Raw genomic sequence first — 22,976 nt, 5'->3', positions numbered from 1 at the left:
AACTTGATTACGAGAACTTTGAACAATGCGTAGAAAACTCTCATCACTATTTTGTTGTCATTCCCTAATCTAGCTCACAGTCTTTGACTTCCTACATCTCTTCAATCCATATGGTTGAGCCTGAATCTCTGTCATCTAGACCCCTACAAAGAATAGATTCTTTCCAAAGTCTTTTTTCAATATGATTATGAAAGTGACAGGAATATTGCTAATCACAATTCTTAATTTAATTATACAATGATATTTGTTAAATTTTTCAGGGATCTGGCCACTTAGCCCTATTGACTGGTATATGGGACGCTTTAAACATACAGTAGCACCCAGACATAATTTAAACCTCTAACCCACAGGTTCCTAAACTAAGGGCCTGATTCAAACCCGCTCGCAAGTGCACAGCGCTTGCAAGCGGGTTGATGTGTGCCCCCTGTGCATGCACCACGTTCAGCGTGCGCATGCGTGAGCACCAGCGAGTGACTGAAGTTCAGTCGCTCCGGGGCTTGCTACAAGATAGGGCGGCTGTCGATGTTGATTGACAGCTCGCCCTATTTTGTAGGGGGGGTGGTTGAGCAAATGCAGGTGTTCCCAAAGGAACACCTGATGTTTGTGGGCTGCCCTACTGACATCACTCGTGATGTCAGTAGTGGGCTTCCTGCTCTATTAGAGCAGGAAGTCCACTCGGGCTTGTGGGAGCCGAGACCCTACCACAGGGTCTTGCTGCAAGCCCAATGGTCGTGATAATCGCGACCATCTCCAGGCCACTCGCACAAGCTGTGGGTGGTCACCCACAGCTGTTTGAGTGGGCTGGAGGCAGAATAAAAAATAAAGCCCTGATTCAGTGTGAGCGCTCGCCAGCAGCGAGCGGCTCTGAATCAGGCCCTAAATCCTCAAAGCACCCTAACAGTCCAGGTTTTAAGGATTTAATTAGTACATCAGTCAATTTGATTTAACCACCTGTTCTCAACCATGGATACCTCTAAAACCTGCTCTATTTTTGTTCCTTGACGACCTCATTTTAGAACTTCGGTTCTAACCTGAAACATATTCTTGAAAGTTTGGTTTTGCTACCAAATAGAACCAAGACAAAAAAGTGAAAATGTTTTGTCCTCACTATATGCTTCCCTTTCATCTATATATTATTGTACAGACAGCATATCCACTCCTACTTTTCAATTATCCAATCTATATGTGAACATCTAATAAATGGTGTTTATTGTAGTAATAGGAGAATATGTCAATTTATTGGTAAAACTGCAATAATAAACAACAATAGAATACAATTACAATATGAATAAATGTGATGCAATGCAAACATAAAGATACAACATAACTGCATAACCTGTCAAAGGATCTTACCATCAATGCTTTGCTGTGAGGAATATATGCATCTGTTTTCTGATTTCATGTGAGATCACAAATGGATGCCTACACTATCACCTACTCAGGGTGTACTGGGAACTAAGTGAAGGCCTGAGTTGTTCAGTAAAGCTGACACTAGGCTCACCACTTAATGGAGCTTACACAGATATAAATACAGTACATATTAAACAATGCTGAATGCATAACATTCCCCATCTGATACCAAATTTTTAATTCTATGAGAGTAACAACAGGATCAGATTAGAAACAGAAGTGATCTCTTTTCTTTGGTGTTCTGTGAAAGTTGTGTTTAACTGAAGAAAAATGTTTTTTTCAATTGTTCTTTGTTGTAAGATATGCATCATCAGTGGATGCTAAAGGGTAGAGGTGCAACCCAGCTGTTTGCATCATCTTTGGCTCTTCCATTCTTTATTATTTCCAAAAATAGTTTGTCTTCAATGGATATTACCACCTGACCATCCTTCTTTGTTCTTTAGAAGACTGTGTACCCCAGATGATCTTGGTAGTTATCCCAGACATAGTTGGCAATAGGAGAGTCTATGACAGGACAGTATAGCAGTTCCTTTATGAGGAATTGATTGTTACATGGTTTTCTAAAGTACAAGTAAGTATGCTGTTAACAGAAGCTGGTTTGTGTACATTACCTAGATGTACATATCCTATTGTAACCCATCCTTGGTCTAGCTGATGAGCATAAAGAGCATTGTATGGACCATTTATCTGACTGCTGACTCATAAGGTATATCTCCTTATGTGTAGAATTATCTGGACTTGAGCTTCCAGTTGTAGTATCAGATGGGCTATACATTTCAAATATGCATGGTGAATCACTGCGTCTGGTGTGGGAGTTTCAGACCTATCATCTGGTATCTGGTTGCATTCAGTGATAGTTGGTAAAGGAAGGCATGCATTTCTGTCTACGGACCTGACTTGATAGCCAGTAACTCTCTTCCCTGCTGTCTCAAAATTCCCTGCACAGGTCTTTGAGATAGAGTATTAGAGTAGTAAAGATCTCAAAAAATTGAACTGGCAATAGACTTGTTACTTTGATCATCTAATATTGCATAAATTTTACAGCTTTGTTTGGCTGGCCTTTTCTGTAGACTATGAATAAACACATTTTGTAGCAATATATGCCGCTGGTGTGCAAAGTCCACAAGAACAGAGAAAGGGAGAAATGGCTCCTACTAACGCTGTTTGTAGTTGGAGTCATAGGTGACCACTGTTTCTGTAAATTATAAAATAGCTTTTGCGCTATAGGGTTAATGCATTTCACTGTATAAAGGAAAGCAAGTCCTGGCAAGTCTCTTTCAGACTTGGCTGCTTGAAGCTTCATTAACAGGTTACTTAGTTCTATAAGTATCTGCTAGGTTTTGTTAGATAGGGAAATTATCAATTATTTTGAATAGTGCACTTTGAAATTTCTTTGGTAAGCCACAGCACTCATCAAAATATAAAATGATATAACAAAGAAAGTAGTAACTAGGCACGTGCGCCGACCCCCGTATTTTATTTTTGGATCTGTATCTCCATGTTTTTTAACTGAATTTGGTTTTGGCAAAACCACCCTTGTTTTGGTTTTGGTTTAGGATCTGTATTTTTTCGAAAAAAAATCATAAAAAAGTTAAAATCACATAATTTGTTCTTTTTTTGTGCTTACAATATTTTTAAATTCAATAAGATTAATTTCCATTGGTTTCCAAAAAATTTTGCCCGCCTCACAGCTCACAATATTGATTTTATCCAGTATAGGCCAAAAAGTTGCATCCAACTACCTGGCTGACTAAGCTAAGGGAAAGCAGTGGGTGGCACTAACATGTGGCAGTTCAGCTTCCAACATGGCACAGAGTGGAACTGCAGTAGTAAAAAGGATGGCAGTTTAATAAACTATACGACCACATAGGAAGTTTAAAAACCAAGAATGTTTTCATTAAGCAAGAACTAGGTCAGAGGCCCGAGGGACATGGAATATGTTTAAGGACTAAAGTCAGGGAAAGTATGGGATTGATTAGTTTTTAATTTAAGTATTTTAATGTTTTGATTCTTTAAAAAAATTATGATGGAAGATCAATGTAGGAACAAGTTCTTTAGTTCATGAAAGACAATTTTGAACTGGAGGAGGTTTTTTATACAATTAATAGAAATGTGGCGGCTTTACTTATGAAGGTGCAGCTAGTACACACTGTAAACAGATGTTTATTTTGTGCTCAAGGAAGTTGTTAGGGATAATGGGATCAAGACTTGCTGTTTACATCAGAAGAAAGCAGCCTGCATCTCTCCAGCTGAACTATAACTCCCAGCATCCATGATGTTTGCTGGGCCTACTGGAAGCTATTTGTCAACAACAGGTGGCATGCCTCAGTTTACCTCAGCCTGATCTACGCACTGTATATAATTTCTGGGCATATTTGGCATTCAACAACTACATTTAGAAGATTTTAACAGCTGTGGAAGTTCAACTTCCTACATGGCACATCAGGAAATCATTTTTTATTATTTAAGAGGCCTGAGGGAGTTGGAGTATGTATGTAGTTAAAGGCATGGAAAGGAGTGCTTGATAAGTAGTAAATTTAATTTCATTTTTTGATTCAAAAGAAAATGTATGAAGGAGGCAGGGAGGAGGCATTTCTAAAAAAATATGAAATCATTCACAGCAGTCTTGCCCCAGAAGAATCCTTGAGCACTATGCCTGCTGCTGCTGTTGCCCCTGAGATTGGATCTTCATCTCAGTAGTAGTTAAAAAAACAATTGACTGTTAAACAATCCTTTGCAAGGGGGAGGAAGTATGTCAGCAATCACCCAGTTGCACAGCGGATCACTGATGCCTTAACATCTATGCTGGTATTAGATGTGAATCAAATATCCACCAATAATGCAGTGGGTTTTAGATTTAGACAGTTAATTGAGGTCCTGTGTACCCGCCTCCAAATTACATCTAGATTCCACTTCACTAGAAAAGCAATTCCCAGCCTGTACAGGGTTATAAAAATGAAATAGTGTCTTCCAAAATGCCATTGTACCCAATGTCTACTTAACCACAGATATGTGGACAAGTGGAACAGAGAAAATGCAAGATTACATGACTGTAACAGCCCACTGGGTGGGTGTATTGCCATCAGTGCTACCAACAGCAGCAGCATCTAAGAAACAGCAGCTCATTCAGGTAGGCTACTCTGTGTATCACTGGTTTCACTAAGAGGCATACCACTGACAACCTTTTAGAAAAACTCAGGTAAGTTATAGCAAAATGGCTTACCCCACTTGGACTCTCCTCAGGATTTGTAATTTCTGACACCACCAATATTGTGAGAGCATTATAGCTGGGTGTATTCCAAGATGTCCTATGCCTTTCTCACACAATCAACTTGGTGGTGCAATTTTTTTATAAAAATGAAGAGCCATATAGGAGATGCTCTTTCTGGACCAAAATATTTCTGTACAATTTTGCCATTCAGCAGGCACATGTTGAAGATTGCAGCACCTGCAAGAAATGTTGAATTTGCCCTGCCACCAGTTAAAGAAAGAGGTAGTTACTAAGTGGAACTCCACCCTTTATATGCTTCAGTGGATGGAGGAACAGCAAAAAGCCATCCAAAGCTAAACAGCAAACTATGACATAGGAAAAGGAGGGGGAATGCACCTTACCAAAGCTCAGTAAAAATACTTTCCATTTTGTGAAAGGTGCTGAAACCCTTCAAAGTAGTCAACTGTGAAGTGAGTTCAGGTACTGCCAGCTTGAGTCAGCTAATTCCCCTAATCAGACTGTTAGAAAAGCAACTTGAAAAACTGAAGGAGAAGCTAAATTGGATTGATTTTGCAAAGTATGTTGGACTTGTAGACCAAGTCCTTTTGTTCACTTTACCAGGAACCAAGGCTTGTCAAGACCTTCCAATCGGATCAATACATTTTGGCGACCATGCTCGATCCTAGGTTTGTCATATGTCATGTCTTTCTTCCCAATGGACACAGATCTGAAGAGATGCAAAGACCTGTTGGTAGGCAAATTGTAAGGTGAAGTGGCACATTATGCAGCAATGGCTTCTCCTTCAGTTTCTCCAGCAAGTGTGGCTGCAAAGGAAAAACTAAACTCTCCCAAAAGACCCACTGGTGATGTAGGTGAGTCAACACAACCAAGATTTGACATCTGGTTGGGTCTAAAAGAATTGCCTACAAATAAATTAATTAGACCTCTACCATGACTCCATCTGATATGGTCACCTTTCACAGAATGGTTGAGGACTATTTTAATGATAGCGTCCAAATAGGCATATCAGACAGTCCGTTTGACTACAGGAAAAAAGGCAATTTGGAGGCCCTTGCAGAAACTGGCTTTGCTTTGCAAGAGCTGCCCTACCTCCAGTGTGTACACGGAAAGAGTTTTCAGCACAGCCTGGAAACTTGTCAGCAATCGGTGTAGGAGGCTACTTCCTCAAAATGTGGAAAAGATGATGTTCATCAAAATGAACTACAAATTCCACAAGGAAATTGTGTAATGGTGGATTCCAGTGGGGCTGAATTAATATTGTGTGAAGAAACTTGATATAAACACTGATGAGGGTGAGAAATCAGATGATAATGGTGACATCTTGCCTCTGTAAAGCCAGTTTGTTCATGTAGAGATCATTGCCAGCAATGTCAGCTGCTCATTGGTAGCTTGTCTTCTGGGGGCTCAAACAAACCAATCGCTTCATAATTGAGGATACTGTTGATGAAGGTGGTGGTGAAGATGGCAGGTGTTTGAAACTAGCAGAGAGAAGGGCCAAAGTTTCTGAATTTTGAAAAAAACTTTTTTGATAGATGTGCTGCAGATGGCGTAACACAGAGGAGGTTCCTAGATGGCTACAGTTCCTACCTCTACTTATTCTGGCTTTACAAAGGGTACAGATGGCTTGACAATTGTTGTCCGGTTTTGAGTATAAATAATTCCACACATAAGAAGTGGATTTTTTTGTCTTATGCCCAGACATGACAATGAGCTTTTCCTTATCATGGGCAATAACTGTTTATTCTACTAGTGCCTAATTTACACAAACAGCATCCTCATCAACAACATCATCATCATCACCAACATCCTTATTAGCATCAGCTGCACATATATCCACCTCATCCTGGTGCACTTCCATAGAAGCATCCTTGATTTAGATGTTAGCATGTTCACTTGTGCTAAAATCATTGGAATAAACAGTCATAAATAAAGGCCAAGGCCTTAGCCTTTTCTTGCCACTTCCTGTGGTGAAAGGCATACTGGCAATTTTATGTCTTTCTGCAGCTAACTTTCACTTTGATGTTTTTATCTTTACCACTGTAAAAGATTGGTTCTTTGAATTTAGATGCCCTGACTTAAACCGTATATACCCTTGAGCATTGGCTTTAGAAGATGATGTAGACGGACTAGTATCATTATGACTAATGGCACTGGCAGCAGCTCCAGCACAAGTATGTGGTTCCTTCTCTCCTCTCAACTGATCATTCTGCATATCAACAAACACAAATTAAGTGGGGTACAGCACACAAGTCAATTTGTACCAATTTTAAATATTACACTGTGGTATCAATGACCTACAGTTTCATAAAAATTTTTATGAATAAGAAAAGTATAACACACTGTGCTACTATTCTATTAGGTGCGTGGTTTTTTAAAAAACACGCACCGGGATGTTTTTTTTTCACGCACCTCCTGAGCAAGCATGATTTTTCCTAAAATCGATCATTTTATGAAAAATCACCGGGACCTGCTTTAACACCCCAGCGGCACTGCCCCTGAGGACTAATTAAGCAATTGGAAGTATCCAATTAGCTTAATTAGTCCTTAATTACTGACCTTCTGAAGCGATGTCTTCTGCATCTTCTGCATCCAGCGTCAGGAGCTGGCTCTTCTGCATCAGGGGTGTGTATGTCAGTGTGCGTGGTGCATGTAAGTGTGTATGAGTGAGTGTGTGACCCTCGGTGCGGTGTGTGTGGCCCCCCAGAACGGGCGCTGGGAGAACTACATCTCCCAGCAGCCCTTGCTCCTCCCATCAGCCCCCGACTCCCAGCAGCCCCCTCTCCAGTAAGAAGAGAGAGGGGAAGCTACTGGGAGCTGCAGAGACCTCCTGCCAGGTAGGCATTGTTATTTTTGTTTTTTTTCTCTTTACGCGGCATGGGGTTTTCAGAGCTGAAAACCCCACAACTACTATTTTTTTAATTGAATACCACGGGTATTGGGAGCGCGCATACTCGCGGTATTCTAGAATTGGGTGCAAAGTGCATGAGGTTTTTAACTCACTAAACCTTGTGCACAATTGTATATGCCCCATAGACCTCCACTGAGGAGCATTGATGTCCATGCCAATGTCCCTCTCCCAAGCTTTAGTGAAATTTGGCAATATAGAAAAATTATTTTCAATAAAAAATTTGTAGAGAATTGACAATGTATGGGAGAACAGGGACTGAGGGGCTGATTCAGACCCGCTCATGAGCGCAGGACACTCGCAAGCGGGTCGATGGTGCCGAATTGCGCATGCGCACGACAGAGGGAGCTCCATCGTGTGCATGCGCGAGACCCATATAACGACGGCCAAGCTGTCGTTATGGGTCTCGCAACAAAGGGGGCATGCTGTCGATGGTGAGTGACAGCACGCCCCCTTTGGTGGGCATGCCGGGGGCGTGGCTGTCAGATGGAGGCGTTCCCATGGGAACGACTACCGTCTGAGTCTGGCCCCACTGACATCAGTAGTGATGTCAGTGGGAGTGATTTTGGCTCTGATATAGCCAAAATCACTCCAGGGCTTGCGGTCACCGAGACCCTACCGCAGGGTCTTGTCGCAAGCCCGATGGTCGTGATGGTCTTGACCATCGCGACCATCATCATGGACACTCGCTATAGCTGTGGGTGGTAACCCACAGCTATGCGAGCGTCCATGAGGCCGCTCCATTTTCAGGGAGGAGGGCCCTGATTCAGAGCGAGCGCTCTGGTCAGAGCATCTGGCTCTGAATCAGGCCCTGAGACACCACAGACTTCTCAAAAGGTGTTAAGTCTCGAGATCCTGCCGATCGAATATCGTTTGAGATAAGGACGTGTTTAAACTGGAGATATCACCATATCTCATTATTAGGGAGGGACCATTTGACCTGGACATCAGTAATGGGTAATATTACGGATGAACCATGTAGCTGTCCAACTCATACAATACCTGCCCTGGACCAAAATTTAAAGGTCTGGCTCGAGATACCAGAAGTGAATTTGGGATTGTCAAATAATGGAGTTAAAGGAGAGTAGAATGAGGAAACATATCCCAAGCCCAAAAGACGCCTCCATACTGCAAGAGTTGGGCCTATAGTTGGATGTGAAACCCTAGGCAAGCTGGATAACCAAGGCAAAGTAGATAGTGGACATTCTAAAAAGGAGCTCTCAATGGATATCCATTGTTTTGAGGAGTTCGGCTGAGACCAATCATATATCCTACTCAGCATTACTGCACCATAAAAAATGCCAAAGTGGGGTAGTTGAATACCATCAAAATGTCTTCTTCTAAACAAAATATCATGTTTGAAATGGTGGGCCCTCCCACCCCATATAAAAAGTCTCATCATTTTATGGAGATCTGCTAACCAACTACTTGGGATCAACACTGGAAGAGCCTGTAATAAGTAAAGAATACAAGGCAAGATGTTCATCTTGGCAACATTCACCTTCCCAATCCACAAGATGCCTCTACTGGACCAAGATATAAGCTCATGACAGATTTTCACGAAAATAGGAGTAAAATTAAGCGAATTAATTTTGGAAAGGTTATTGGGGAGAAGGACACCAAGATATTTCAAATATGATGGATGCCATTTAAATGAGAAAGCCTGTTGTAACCCAGTGAGAACCATCTGGGGTATATTGATTTAATGCCACTGATTTAGAATAATTAATTATAAAGAAAGAAAAGTCGTCAAAGGTCCGAAATTCCTGCATTAGGCTAGGGAGGGAAACAGTAGGGTTGGTAATAATCCTCAAAAGGTCATCTGCAAAGAGAGAGAGTTTGTGCTCTGAATTTACAACCTGCAAACCAGTAATACTGGGGTTAGCCCATATGGCTCTTGCCAGATCCTCCATGCATAATATAAATAACAGTGGAGACAGAGGACAACCCTGGTGCATTCTGTTCAATATTTGAACAGGATTAGAGAAATTCCCATTGACTTTAACCCTGGCAGAGGGATTCTTATATAATGCCTGTATCCTATGTAAAGAGGTGGATTTTTTTAACCCATGTATTCCAACAAACCCTGCATAAATCCCCAGTTGATATGATCGAAAGCCGGTTGATAGGAGCATAGTAGATACAGTAGACTGGGTTGCTATATGAATCAAATTAAGCAGTTTAGTAGTATTATCATGGGCCTCTCGAACCAAAACAAAACCCACTTGGTCAGTGTGAATTAGTGCTGGTAAGAGAAGCTTAAGCCTATTCGCGATGAGTTTCACATATAGTTTTAAATCCACATTTAAAAGGGATATGGGCCTATAGCTAGGACAATGGGATGGATCTTTCCGCTCTTTAGGTATAATAGTGATATGGGCTTCCAAGGAGAAGTGGTCCCTATCATTGACTGCATTGAAAGCTTGAAGCATCATTGGCGCCAGGACATCATTAAAGGTTTTATAATAGGAGATCTGGTCCAGGACTCTTTCCTGATGGAATCGCTAATCGCTTCAGCCAACTCTTCCTGAGTAAAGGGCCTGTCTAGATCAAGTGCCTCTGCCTCGCTTATCCTAGGGAAATCAATTACAGTGCCTGAGATACTCCGCAATTGCTGCTGCTCCTGTCCTATTAACACGATTAGAAGAGTCCCCAGCCAAATTATAAAGCCTAGAATAATAGGAGTGGAAAGCTTTTGCAATCTCAGAAGTCAAATTACAAAGTCATCCAGAATTGTCCACTATCAACTGAATATGCATAGGGGCTCGTTGTGTGTGTAGTGCCCGTACCAACATCTTACTGGGCTTGTTGACCCATTGGAAAAAACTGCTCCTACATTTACAACATTCTAATTTAATTTTATTCAACATGAGCTTATTTAAAGATCATCTAGTTTCAGTGAGCTCAGCGAGAGCATCTCCAGACAAGGAAGACTTATGAAGCAATTACATTTTTTAATCTTCTATAGAAGTAACAGTTTTTGTCCTTCTTTATGTTTTTTTTTATATAAGAGCCCAACTGAATCAGCTTTCCTGAGACACATTTATGTGCCTCCCACAGTGTAATAGCAGATATATCTGGGCTTTCATTCAAAAAGATATACTCAGCAATACACTGCTTCAGCTGGTCTCTGCAATATGAGTCCTGAAGGAGAAGCTCATTCAGCCTCCACGAACGTATAGCATGTGGGGGGGTGAGAGATCTTAACTGTAAGGGCTATTGGCGCATGATCTGACCACGTGAGATTCCCGATCTCCACATCCTCAATCATATGAAGATGTCTATGTTCTATAAATAAATAATTAAGCCTGGAGTAGGCCATGTGAGGGTAAGAGAAAAAGGTGTAATCTTGATCCACAGGGTGTTTTAGTCTCCAATTATACACTAATTGATGCTTGTGGAGCAAACGTCACACTTTACGATTACATCTGTCAGGGCGACTTTAGGATGCAGAGGATGAGTCTAGGAAAGGATGTAGGACCCAGTTGATATCTCCTCCAACAATTAACATACCCGATTTCAAAGCATAAATTTGTTCTAATATACATTCTAAAAACGTAGGTTGATTTAAATTTGAAGCTTGAATTTTGGCAAAAATGAAAACCTAGTTGTGGATCATGCACTTAATCAGCAACCCTCTACCCTCTTTAAGGACATGAGTTTCAATATTAGATAAGGAAAGCAATGATTTAAAAATAATAGCTACTCATAAAGTCTTGCCCAGAGTATTATTACTGAAAAAAAACTGTGGGTAGTAATGATTACGGAGAGGGTGAGCTCTGCCGTCCTGAAAATGAGTTTCCTGGATAAAGACCACATCTGCTCTGTCTGCTCGGAGTTCCTGAAGAAGGCAAGATCTTTTTTCTGGAATATTAAAACCCTTGGAGTTTATCAAAAGTATCTTATGACTTAAGGTGATCGGGGCAGACAGAGAGACAGGCTTACTACATAACATATGACAAATATATAGAATATAAAAGAAGTGAGTGAAATGTCCAGCCCTCAAATCCAGCACCCAGAGGAGGGAAAAACAACAATGGGAAAAAATAGGATAAAAAGGGAACTGGGGGGGGTCAGAGCCCACGACAGTATTAAATATCAGATAAGTAACATTAGATATAAGACATATTGCATCTAAAAATACAATAAACCCAAATAATCTAACCTAAAAAATATTATAATAACATTTCTATGGAAAACATTCCACACCATCACCAATACCTAGATGTGGTATAGCCCTCTAGGAGGTATCGAAACGGACTTATGGTCGACATCAAATATGAATGGAAAAAAAGTCACGTTCAGCATCTGAATCTATAAATAACTTATAAGTACTTGGTAATATAACATATGCAGGTACAGTATATATATATATATATATATATATACACGCATCCATACACATATAAACGTAAGGACCCAATATCTTACTGAAAATGTCCATTCAAAGAACAGCTGAAAAATGGGTAGATCTGCACTCAACGCCACTAAGGTGTGAAATGAGGAGAGAGCCACAAGGGTCCAATCATGTCCCTTCGGACAAGGCCAACGGCTGTCTCCGCCGAGGACACCGTCTGGTATTCTTCACTGGTTGGAAGGCCCCATCCTGGGAAGCGATCTTCTAGAACTGGGAAGCTATGTAGGAATCCTCCCAACCTGGTAAGACAGGCGTAGACAAGTCCAGAGCAGACCAAAAATAATCAAAGTCAGGAATGTCTCGAAACACAGCAGACCTACCATTATGTGTCGACTGGAGGCCAAATGGAAAGAGCCATTTATATTTTCAATCATTAGAACTTACGACTTCAGTAAGGGGCTGTAATAAGCGGCGTTGTTGAAGAGTGTGCCAGGAAAGTTCTTGAAAGACATGGATATGATTGCCATTAAAGTCCACTCCTTCCACGTTGCACAGTTTCAGCAGAATCTATTCCTTTTGGGTGTAATAATGCAGTCTGCAGATGACATCTCTTGTTTTATCGGAAGAGACTTCACGAGGCTTCAGGACTCTATGCACCCTATCAAATATAATAAGAGCACTGGGATCATTACCCAAAATTTTGTTAAAAACCATGGTTAACACATCAATCAGTCCTTGTGTAGGCACATCTTCAGGAATACCTCAGACTCGGAGGCCCTTGTTATCAAAATCATCCATCTTTTGTTGTAGAAGGAGCAAACCCTTTGCATGAACATGGACAGTATCACGTAGGCTTTGTAAATCTTCGGACATGGACTACCTAGCCTCCTCCAGGGACACCATTCTAGTAGTCGGCTGGGAGAGATCTGCCTGAAGAACCACCACTTATTTACATACTGTCTCCTGGAGTCTAAATTTGAGTAGTTCACAGTCCCTTTTAGATGGTAGCGCCTGCTTAGTTGGTAGAGACTAAGGAGCTGCATAATGGTAGAAAGGTCAGTGGGCTCCGGAGGGCCTGTGCCTGTAGAATCATCTGTCCATGATGAGCCCAATGATGAAGTTGAGCCCGGCGACAAAGACTGGGGCGTTGCCTCCATAACCCTGGAGGACGAAGCTGGTGTTCGCAGAAATTGACGTAGATCAGGGTGGAGAGAGGAACCAGATGGTTTGGTGGTGTTCACCTTTGAGTATCCCTTCTTATTCTTACCCCTAGAACTTAGAGGCATTGCCAAGTCCACTTTCGAGAAAATTTAACTAGGTGACCGTATTGGGATGCAGACTGTTTGGGTAAATAAAGATATTCACACTGTCACAGGACACATCCCCCCAGGAAAAGTGACCTAAGCAGCCATAGGCCTTAACATCGGTGGAGTCCAAGGACTGATCCCATCTTAGTATAGTGTTAGGTGAATGTCCCAGCTGCTCAGGACATTATTACTTCAGCAGACACTAGATATGACAGAAACTGAAATAAATATAGAGCCTGTATTGTGTATGGTGCAGTCACAGGAGGGAGCTACAGCCCAATAGATATGTATTCAAAATGCTATCCACTGACAGCTGCCAGGGCCTGGAGAATGATTGATATTATAGGGGAGAAGAGCTTCACCAGGGCAGAAGACTCCTCAAATAGAGTGATAGTAAATAGAGAGTACAATGCAGAGGTATCAGTACTCCAGGTTCCAGGGAAAGGCACCACAGGCAAACTCAGTCTGACCGAAGGGAATCCAGCAGGGGAGAACCAGCGGCTGCAGCACAGCTCTGTCAGGGCTGGGATCCACACAGACACAAGATGGAGGGGGCTCTGTGACCCTCCACTCATCGTCCACAGCGTTATCCTGCCAGTGACAGCAGGCGACCGAGTCCAGGAGAGAGAGACTCCGGGCAGAGTGTCTGCCTGAGCCGTGTGAGAGCACGCCCACGCTGCCCCCGGAAAGGTGAGGCTGCAGCATCAGTAGTGGAAGTGCATAGTGGTCAGAGCAGGCAGGAGGTGTCACGGGGATCTCTGGGGGTTGCTCTCAGGCAAGAGGAGGCACTTCACTTACCAGCGGATCCACAAGCGCTGCGTCTGGTGGGCTGGCTCTACTGGCGTGGCAGGCCTGTGATCCAGCCAAAAATGAGCCACAGGAGTCTGCAGCTGGAGACGGCAGCGGCAGGTTGCATAATAGCAGGTGCGGTGATGATATTGTCCGAGAACAGCAGTCCTGGTAGCCGAAAATAGGCTAAACAAAGTTCCTGAGACTGGAGCTCTAGAGAAAAACGTCTCCTTAAGATGGCTGCTAAGCCATGCCCCCGTCACAATATTTTTTATGAATAAGAAGAAAATAATAACACACTTCGCTATCACTTCCAGTGTCACAATATTTTTTATGAATAAGAATAACACACTGCACTATGACTTATAGTGTCACAATACATGGATGATAAACTGCGGTCTGGCCGGCAGTGTCACCGAACAATAATAGCATAGCTAGCAAACACAAAAAAAAACCTATTATTTTTTGTGGAATGCTAATTTTATTTAACTTTTATTTTTTTACAATGGGGAAGAGAACCCCTGCACTAGGCAGCAGCCCCTTGATGAACAACACAGTACCCTTTTATGGACAACAAAGCACCCCTGCAGAGTGAGGACGGACCACCTGCAGAGTCACAAATACGTGGATGATAAACTGCAGTCTGACCGGCAGTGTCACCAAACAATACTTTTTTTTTACAGTGGGGAAGAGCACCCATGGAGAAGGCAGAAGCCCATTGAAGAACAACGTAGCTCCCAATTATGTACAACAAAGCACCCCTGCGGAGTGCGGATGGACCACCTGCAGTCACAAATATGTGGATGATAAACTGTGGTCTGGCCGGGAGTGTCGCCAAACAATAATAGCGTAGCTAGCACACACAATTTTTTTTTTTTTTTAAATATATTTTTTATTTATTTATTGTGGAGTAATAATTCAATTAATTATTAATGTTATTTTTTTACACTGGGGAAGAGCACCCCTGGATTGACAGAGCACCCCTGGGTGACGCAGCTCCCCTTTATGAACTGCAGCCCCAGCCCCAAAACACTGCACCCTTGAACAACTACAACACTGCACCCTTGAACAGAGAAAAACAGAGCCCCTTGATTGACAGGACAACAGTGACCCAACAGCACCCCCCACCTTATGTACTGCAGGTGCAGCCCAACAACACTGCGACCTTGAACAACAGAGAAGAACAGAGCACATCTGTTCTGTACACTCTCCGCAGCCGGGGTGAAAATAGCGCAGATCACCGGGACCGTAATAGAATCCAAAACCCATGAGAAAGATGACATTTTGCCTCATTTTCAAATCCATCAAGCGGAAAAACTGTAGCCGGACATGGACCTGACTCGGAATTGCAATGGTCGGGTGGGTCCGGTTCTTGGAGAACTGGACCCGCTCATCTCTAGTAGTAACATGCTTTACTATTCCAGCAGCTGAGCTGGCAGTGTTGCAGATCTGTGAGTCAGAATATGTTTGCCCTATTCTCTGAGAGTCGATGTTTTACTGTTGTGTCCTCACTATTGTATATGCTTCCCTTTGGTCTATACCTAATTAGGAAGACAGCATAACCATTCCTATTTTCAATAATCCAATCAAGATGTGAAGTTCTCATGAATGGTGTTTATTGTAGTAATAGGAGAATATGTGTATTTAATGGTATAACTGCAATGCAAACAACAATAGAATGCAATTACAATATGAGCATATGTGATGCAAAGCAAACATGAAAACACAACATACTGTAACTGCATAACCTGTCAGAGGAGCTTACCATCGATGCTTGTGCTGAGGGGAGGAATATATGCACCTGTTAGATGAGGCAGTGGAAACTAACTAAGTAGGCCTGATTTGTTCAGTTAAGCTGAAACAAGACTGGCCACTAGATGGAGCTTACACAGAGATAAATGCATATGAAACAAACAATGCTAAAGGCATAACAAAAAATGTTTCTATTAGTTAAATAATGAATTATTACAGCAGCATTTTGTATTGCAGTACTATAGTTAAAATATTTGTTAAATTATTTCAAATTATAGGTCAGTGTGGAGACAAATATTTTTTGCATATTCATATTTATTAAATAACTTTTTTCATACACAGATGCACAATCTACAATTTCAAGCACTGCAAGCACAAATGTCAACACTGGAAGTACCACAGCAAATGCTGGAAGCACAAGTGCCAGCACAGAAAGTACCACTGCAAACATTGCAAGCACAAGTGCCAGCACTGGCAGTACCTCCCCCAACACTGGAAGCACAAGTGCCAGCACAGGAATTACCTCTTCAATCACTGGAAGCACAAGTGCCGCCACAGAAAGTACCACTGCAAGCATTGCAAGCACAAGTGCCAGCACAGGAATTACCTCTTCAATCATTGGTAGCACAAGTGCCACCACAGAAAGTACTACTGCAAGCATTGCAAGCACAAGTGCCAGCACTGACAGTACCTCCCCTAACACTGGAAGCACAAGTGCCAGCACAGGAATTACCTCTTCAATCATTGGTAGCACAAGTGCCACCACAGAAAGTACTACTGCAAGCATTGCAAGCACAAGTGCCAGCACTGGCATTACCTCCCCTAACACTGGAAGCACAATTGTCAGCACAGGTATTACTTCTTCTATCACTGGAAGCACAAGTGCCACCACAGAAAGTACCACTGCAAGCATTGCAAGCACAAGTGCCAGCACTGGCAGTACCTCCCCTAACACTGGAAGCACAATTGTCAGCACAGGTATTACTTCTTCTATCACTGGAAGCACAAGTGCCACCACAGAAAGTACCACTGCAAGCATTGCAAGCACAAGTGCCAGCACTGGCAGTACCTCCCCTAACACTGGAAGCACAATTGCAAGCACAGGAATTACCTCTTCAATCACTGGAAGCACAAGTGCCAGCCCAGAAAGTACCACTGCAAGCGCTGGAAGCACAAGTGCCAACACCGGCAGTACCTCCCCTAACACTGGAAGCACAAGTGCCAGCACTGGAAGTACCTCTGCAAACACTGGAAGCACCACTGCAATAACTGAAAGCACAAGTGCCAGCACAGGAAGTACCACTCCAAGCATTGCAAGCACAAGTGTCAACACTGGAAGTACAACTGCAAACACTGCAAGCACCAGTATTAACACTGGAAGTACCACTGAAAACACTGTAAGTACAATTGCAAGCACAAGTTTAAACACTGCAAGTACCACTGCAAACACTGGAAGCACAAGTGTCAACACTGGAAGTACTACTGTAAACACTGGAAGTACAAGTGTCAACACTGGAAGTACTACTGCAAACACTGGAAGCACAAGTGTCAACACTGGAAGTACCACTGCAAACACTGGAAGCACAAGTGTCAACACTGGAAGTACCACTGCAAACACTGGAAGTACCACTGCAAACACTGGAAGTACCACTGCAAACACTGGAAGTACCACTGCAAACACTGGAAGCACCAGTGTCAACACTGGAAGTACAACTGCAAACACTGCAAGCACAAGTGTCAACACTGGAAGTACCACTGCCAACACTGGAAACACAAGTGTCAACACAGGAAGTACAACTGCAAACACTGGAAGCACAAATGTCAACACTGGAAGTTCAACTGCAAACACTGCAAGCACAAGTATCAACACTGGAAGTACCACTGCAAACACTATTAGTACCACTGCAAACACTGGAAGCACCAGTGTCAACACAGGAAGTACCACTGCCAACACTGGAAGCACAAGTGTCAACACTGGAAGTACCACTGCCAACACTGGAAGCACAAGTGTCAACACTGGAAGTACAACTGCAAACACTGGAAGCACAAATGTCAACACTGGAAGTACAACTGCAAACACTGCAAGCACAAGTGTCAACACTGGAAGTACCACTACAAACACTGGAAGTACCACTGCAAACACTGGAAGCACCAGTGTCAACACTGGAAGTACAACTGCAAACACTGCAAGCACAAGTGTCAACACTGGAAGTACCACTGCCAACACTGGAAGCACAAGTGTCAACACTGGAAGTACAACTGCAAACACTGCAAGCACAAGTGTCAACACAGGAAATACAACTGCAAATACTGGAATACTAGGAATAAGCAATGGTAAGTTTATTATCAATGAAGCAGTGATTTCAGTGTGCTATGTTCCTAGTGATATCTTCAGCACAGACAGGTAAGTATTGTAAATGGATGAAGGGTGTGCGGTGTGAGCCCTCCAGGACAAAGGACCCATTTATATCACATTGCCTGTACCTATTATAGATACGCCCATGCAATGTTAGAGTAATAAATGTAGCAGCCTCATATACAATGTAATTGATCTTAATTTGGTGTAAAAAAAAGTATCATTCATAGGGTTGGTATTTTTCCCCACTGGCTAGTGGCTAACGCAGCTATTGGCCATTGTCAAAATTGCTATTTCATGTTGGACATTAAGTCATTGACTTTCACAATCCTATATATGGGCATCTGTGCAGGTTCCAGAGGAATAATCATTAAGCAGTCCTTTGCAAATTGCACAATATAAAGGTTTTTGCACATAAGAAGAAAAACACCTTATGCTGGTCCATGTGAAAAGTACTTGGGCCATTGTATGCATATAAATAGGTGGGAAACCCTTTTAATCCTAAAATATGCAACAAATGATTGCATATTGCGTTATTTTAGTATAGATAGAGCAGGGTACCCAACTGTGTTATATAACTCAATGTAAATTACAGTTACATAGCTGACAGCAGATGCCAAGAAAGTTAATATTAAAACAAGAACAAGCAAGGAACAGAGATACAAAGATACACCCAGTATAGGTATTATACCGGAGGAACGCCCTTTATCTGACATTCGTTTGATCTAAAAATGTAACCACATAGACATACATGTACCATACATGTAAATATTCTTTGCATAGCAATGACATTTTAAATGATACATAAATACAGTACTTTGGGCCTGATTCACTACCGTACGCGAATGCGAATGCAATATCGATTATGCATGCAGTTCAACTGCGATAGTATTCTAAGCCATTGAGATCGCTATGCCGTTGCAGCACAACATAAGGATGCCTACTTTACCTTACACACATGCGTAATGTTTAGCAAGACTGCGAAACCATCAGTACAATCGATACCATCGCAGCCTCATGCACACTTGTACAAGCTCTGACCTTACTCAGAAATTGCTGAAAACCGTGCACACGCTATCAGGCCTCAGGCTGCGTAGGCCATCACAATAACTTATGCACGCCCTATTCAACGGTGTTCAAATGCACTGCCATGCCTGCGTTTCCCCAACCACCCCCCCATCAGCACCCACAAATGGCACTTGCTGTCAATCACTCTGTGATGGGTCTGTGTAGCTGCTGCGATTGCAATGGCTGGTTTGCGCATGCACACTGCGATGAATACATTGCACAGTACACAACAATCGGCTGATTGCATGCATATTAGCATTTGCGTTCCTTGCTGAATCAGGCCCTATGTGTACAGTAAAGATGTGCGGTTCAGATTTCCTGATAAACTAACACACCCAAACTTTTGGGTTCCGTGTCAAATCGATTCCCAGCTTGGATCATCTTTGGGGTTCAGAGTAGAACCAAGTCCGAGTCTGCTGTAAATTCAGATCTTGGATTTAAAAAAACAAATCTTGGGTTTTGGATTGCATGTCACCAGGTCCAAATTACATGATTTTAGCTGTTCTTACCAGTTTTAAAGAAATCCAAAACCGGATCTGAACCAGAACATTTGAGGGTGGTTTTTCCAAAACCAAAACCATAATATTTGACGATGGTTTTGCCTAAACGAAAACACGGTTGTCTGCACATCTCTAATGTACAGTACATATCCTATCCACTTGCATGCAGCATATATGTTACAGCTTTACAGTACAAACATGAGTTTATTTATTTATAACATGTCTTCAAGGCTATATTTATCTTTTAAATTTGTTATTATTACATGACCCTTTAATCTAATTAATATTTTTGCTAATGGAATCCCCCGCCTTACTGTTCTATTCTTTCCAGAGTAACTCATTTCATATTCTAATTGGCTATTATTGCTAACAATCAGCAATTCCCATATATCACATCTTTTAAGTTCTCTAATATTTTCTACTCATATTGAGCAGCAAAGGGGGTTGTAGTTACCCAAAAAAATATATAATCTATTAATCTTGTAGATATATCTTTGTAAAGGTATTTAAAAGAAAAAAAAATCCCTGTAAATTCATAAAATGATTTTGCAAGTTTTATAATATGTTGGGTTTTGTCCATCTTAATGGTCGTGAATTAAAATATGAAATAAAATGTTAGCTCTTGGGGACCTTCAAAAATCTGATCCAGTTTTAAAGATTGTACCTTGTGTGTTAATTTGTGCATTTTACTTGGGTGAGAGGGAATCACCCCATAGAGAGGAGATGGGTGTGTTTGTATGATTATGGTAAAAGATGTGTAGAGTGAAACCTATGCTGGCAGATATATTGGCCGATCAATTGAATAACCGATATACAGACGTAACCATGCTCATCCATCCCGAGATGCGAGTGCATTGTGGCATGGATGGCGTGACTAGTGTGCTTGCGTCTATGGTGTGCACGTGCGTATGCACGTGCCCGCCACAGACTGCAATGGGTAAATGCCAGCCGTGCTTAATCACAGCTCAGCGAGAGCCGCGCTATGCCGTGATGCGTGTACCCGTGGACACGCATCGTGGAGACGGTGTAGCTGGCTACATCTGTATCGCGTGTGCGTTGGCCAGTGTGTACCAGCGATATGTCTGTGAACAATGTCATTCACAGACTTATATTTTCAGCTGTGCAACACAGCCAATGGCAGATATATCTGCACATCGTGCTGTGTGTATGGGCGGACAGCCCCCCACCCGTACACTTGCTGCAGAGGCCGCAGGGAGGAGGGCGCGATGCAACCACCAGCCAGCGGGACCCACAGCCAGATGACAGATGATGGTTGTTTAGTGTATGTGAAAAACCATCATCTGCAGATATTTATTTTAGGTGTGTACACAGCTTTAAGCTACAGGAAATCTGAGGGAGAGTTTCAGTTCTCAGTTATCTGCCACTGCGCACATTCCCATCTATTACACTAATCAATCATTTCTTATTTATCAGCGAATCTAATGATGTTCACCTGATTGTCCTGTAAGGCACTTCATGGTCATCACTAAAAAGGTGAATTGCCCCTTGATAGTTAGATAGTGGAAGTAGTAGGATCCCACCCAATGGCACAATGTACTATTGTAAGACTACCCTCAAACTTATGAAAATAGCAAAAAATATAATTATTATTATTATTATTATTATTATTATTATTATTATTATTATTATCATCATTATCATCATTGTCATCATTGTCATCACTGTCATCATTATCCATTTTCTACAGCTCGAATACCAATTGAATCCTGGATTGTTGTACTTATAAGTGCTTGCACCGCAGTAGGATTTGCCTTCTTTGTATTCATTGTGTTTAGGGTAAGTACACTAACAAATACTGTACATGTCCATCATAACACTCTGATAGAAGCATGTCTTATTTATATTTATTAATTTTAAGGTAAGTATTCCGATAACTATCAACTATCTGTCTATTATAACATTGTGACTGTTGACTATATATATATATAATTTAATTTTATCTTGAGTTCTATATAGCTGATTGATATGTTCGCCAAGACCTTCTGTCCCTGCTTTTGCACATTATCTAGATCATTTGCTGCTCTTACAGCAACTTATCAATAACATTTTAATGGCTACTATTCTTTGTCTACCTTTATCCACATGCTCAAAGATTTTGAAAGAATGCATAAAATAAAGCAATTTATCACATGTTTAATGCTGTACACAGTACTACACGAGTATCTATATGAGACATAACTGCAATATTTGTTTTATATATATATATATATATATATATATATATTACATAATATCACAAGTCTGCACTCTCAAACATTAAAAAGAGCTTTCTGGGTGCTTGATTAAATAGTTAGCTATAATCTGAAGTAAAAAAAGACAATACGCACTCCATAATGGTATATCAAAACATTATTTTAGTGTATAACACACATTCCGAATAGCCATCAGATCCTTAACAGTCAAAAATAAAGTGCCTTAGTGCAAAAAAGTGCATAGAGAGAGTCAGAGTATTTATCATGGTAAGCAGATCTGTGGCAGGGGACCGGCAGCAGAGAGCACGACAGCCATTTCGATGCTAGCAAGCACCGCTCCCCTGGAAGAAGGTGCTTGCTGGCAATGAAATGGCTGTCAGATTTGTTTACTTCAGATTTTATATATATATATATATTTTTTTTTAAATCCTGCATTAAACTCAGAGGTGACTTCAAATTTCATTGTAAATACCAAGGTGTAGATAGTACCACTTGCAGAACACGACCTCCCCACTCATCATTTCTCTTATTTATCTCTGCAGATGTTTGCTCCCAGATGTGCCACAAGTACTTCAACCTCTTATTGCCCAAATCGTGCTGCCCAGGATGCTTGTTCACCTTATAATAGACCAAGGGACCAGTGTAGCTCTTATTATCCCACAATGGAAAGCAATATAGAAATGTCCGGTGTATCCAGTATGGGAGAGGACTATGATATGAATAGAGGAAGAGGTGCCAGGTGCTACAATGACTAATCCAATATTGTAAATTTTATACATTTTTAGTCCTGTAAATTATGTGAAATGCCATTTGGGCAGGGCTCCCAACAATTAAAATGTGAAGTCTGGGGAAGTAGGTGCTACATTGAGGCTCCAAATGCATTAATGTAGACAAATTTATTTCCCCTCCATTCTTGTTAGTCGCCTGAATTTTTGGAAAGCAGACATTTTGAGTTATGGGTTTTCAGTGACAAAATAAGGACTACAGTATCTCAGGATAACTGGGGACATAAAGAATTATCTACAGTATGAAAGATTTATTTAAATTAATCTTGTTGACTTTAAACCATGAATGTTTTAAATAAGAA

General features: G+C 41.5%; 1 protein-coding gene across 1 annotated transcript in view; it reads left to right on the top strand.

Moving 5' to 3' along the window:
- Nucleotides 1-22,644, top strand: part of LOC148502462 (uncharacterized) — a 28,180-nt gene extending 5,536 nt beyond the window's left edge. The window contains exons 2-5 of the mRNA XM_088449798.1: nucleotides 16,095-16,499; nucleotides 16,857-18,086; nucleotides 21,385-21,473; nucleotides 22,432-22,644. Coding sequence (XP_088305924.1) covers nucleotides 16,095-16,499; nucleotides 16,857-18,086; nucleotides 21,385-21,473; nucleotides 22,432-22,644 — 1,937 coding nt within the window. The remainder of the gene's footprint in view (nucleotides 1-16,094; nucleotides 16,500-16,856; nucleotides 18,087-21,384; nucleotides 21,474-22,431) is intronic.
- The last annotated feature ends 332 nt before the right edge of the window (nucleotides 22,645-22,976 follow it).

This window comes from Taudactylus pleione, unplaced genomic scaffold (genome assembly GCF_031769625.1).
Source record: "Taudactylus pleione unplaced genomic scaffold, aTauple2 ptg000496l, whole genome shotgun sequence".
NCBI classification, from domain to species: Eukaryota; Metazoa; Chordata; class Amphibia; order Anura; family Myobatrachidae; genus Taudactylus; species Taudactylus pleione.
This window is presented reverse-complemented; position numbering and strand designations above follow the sequence as displayed.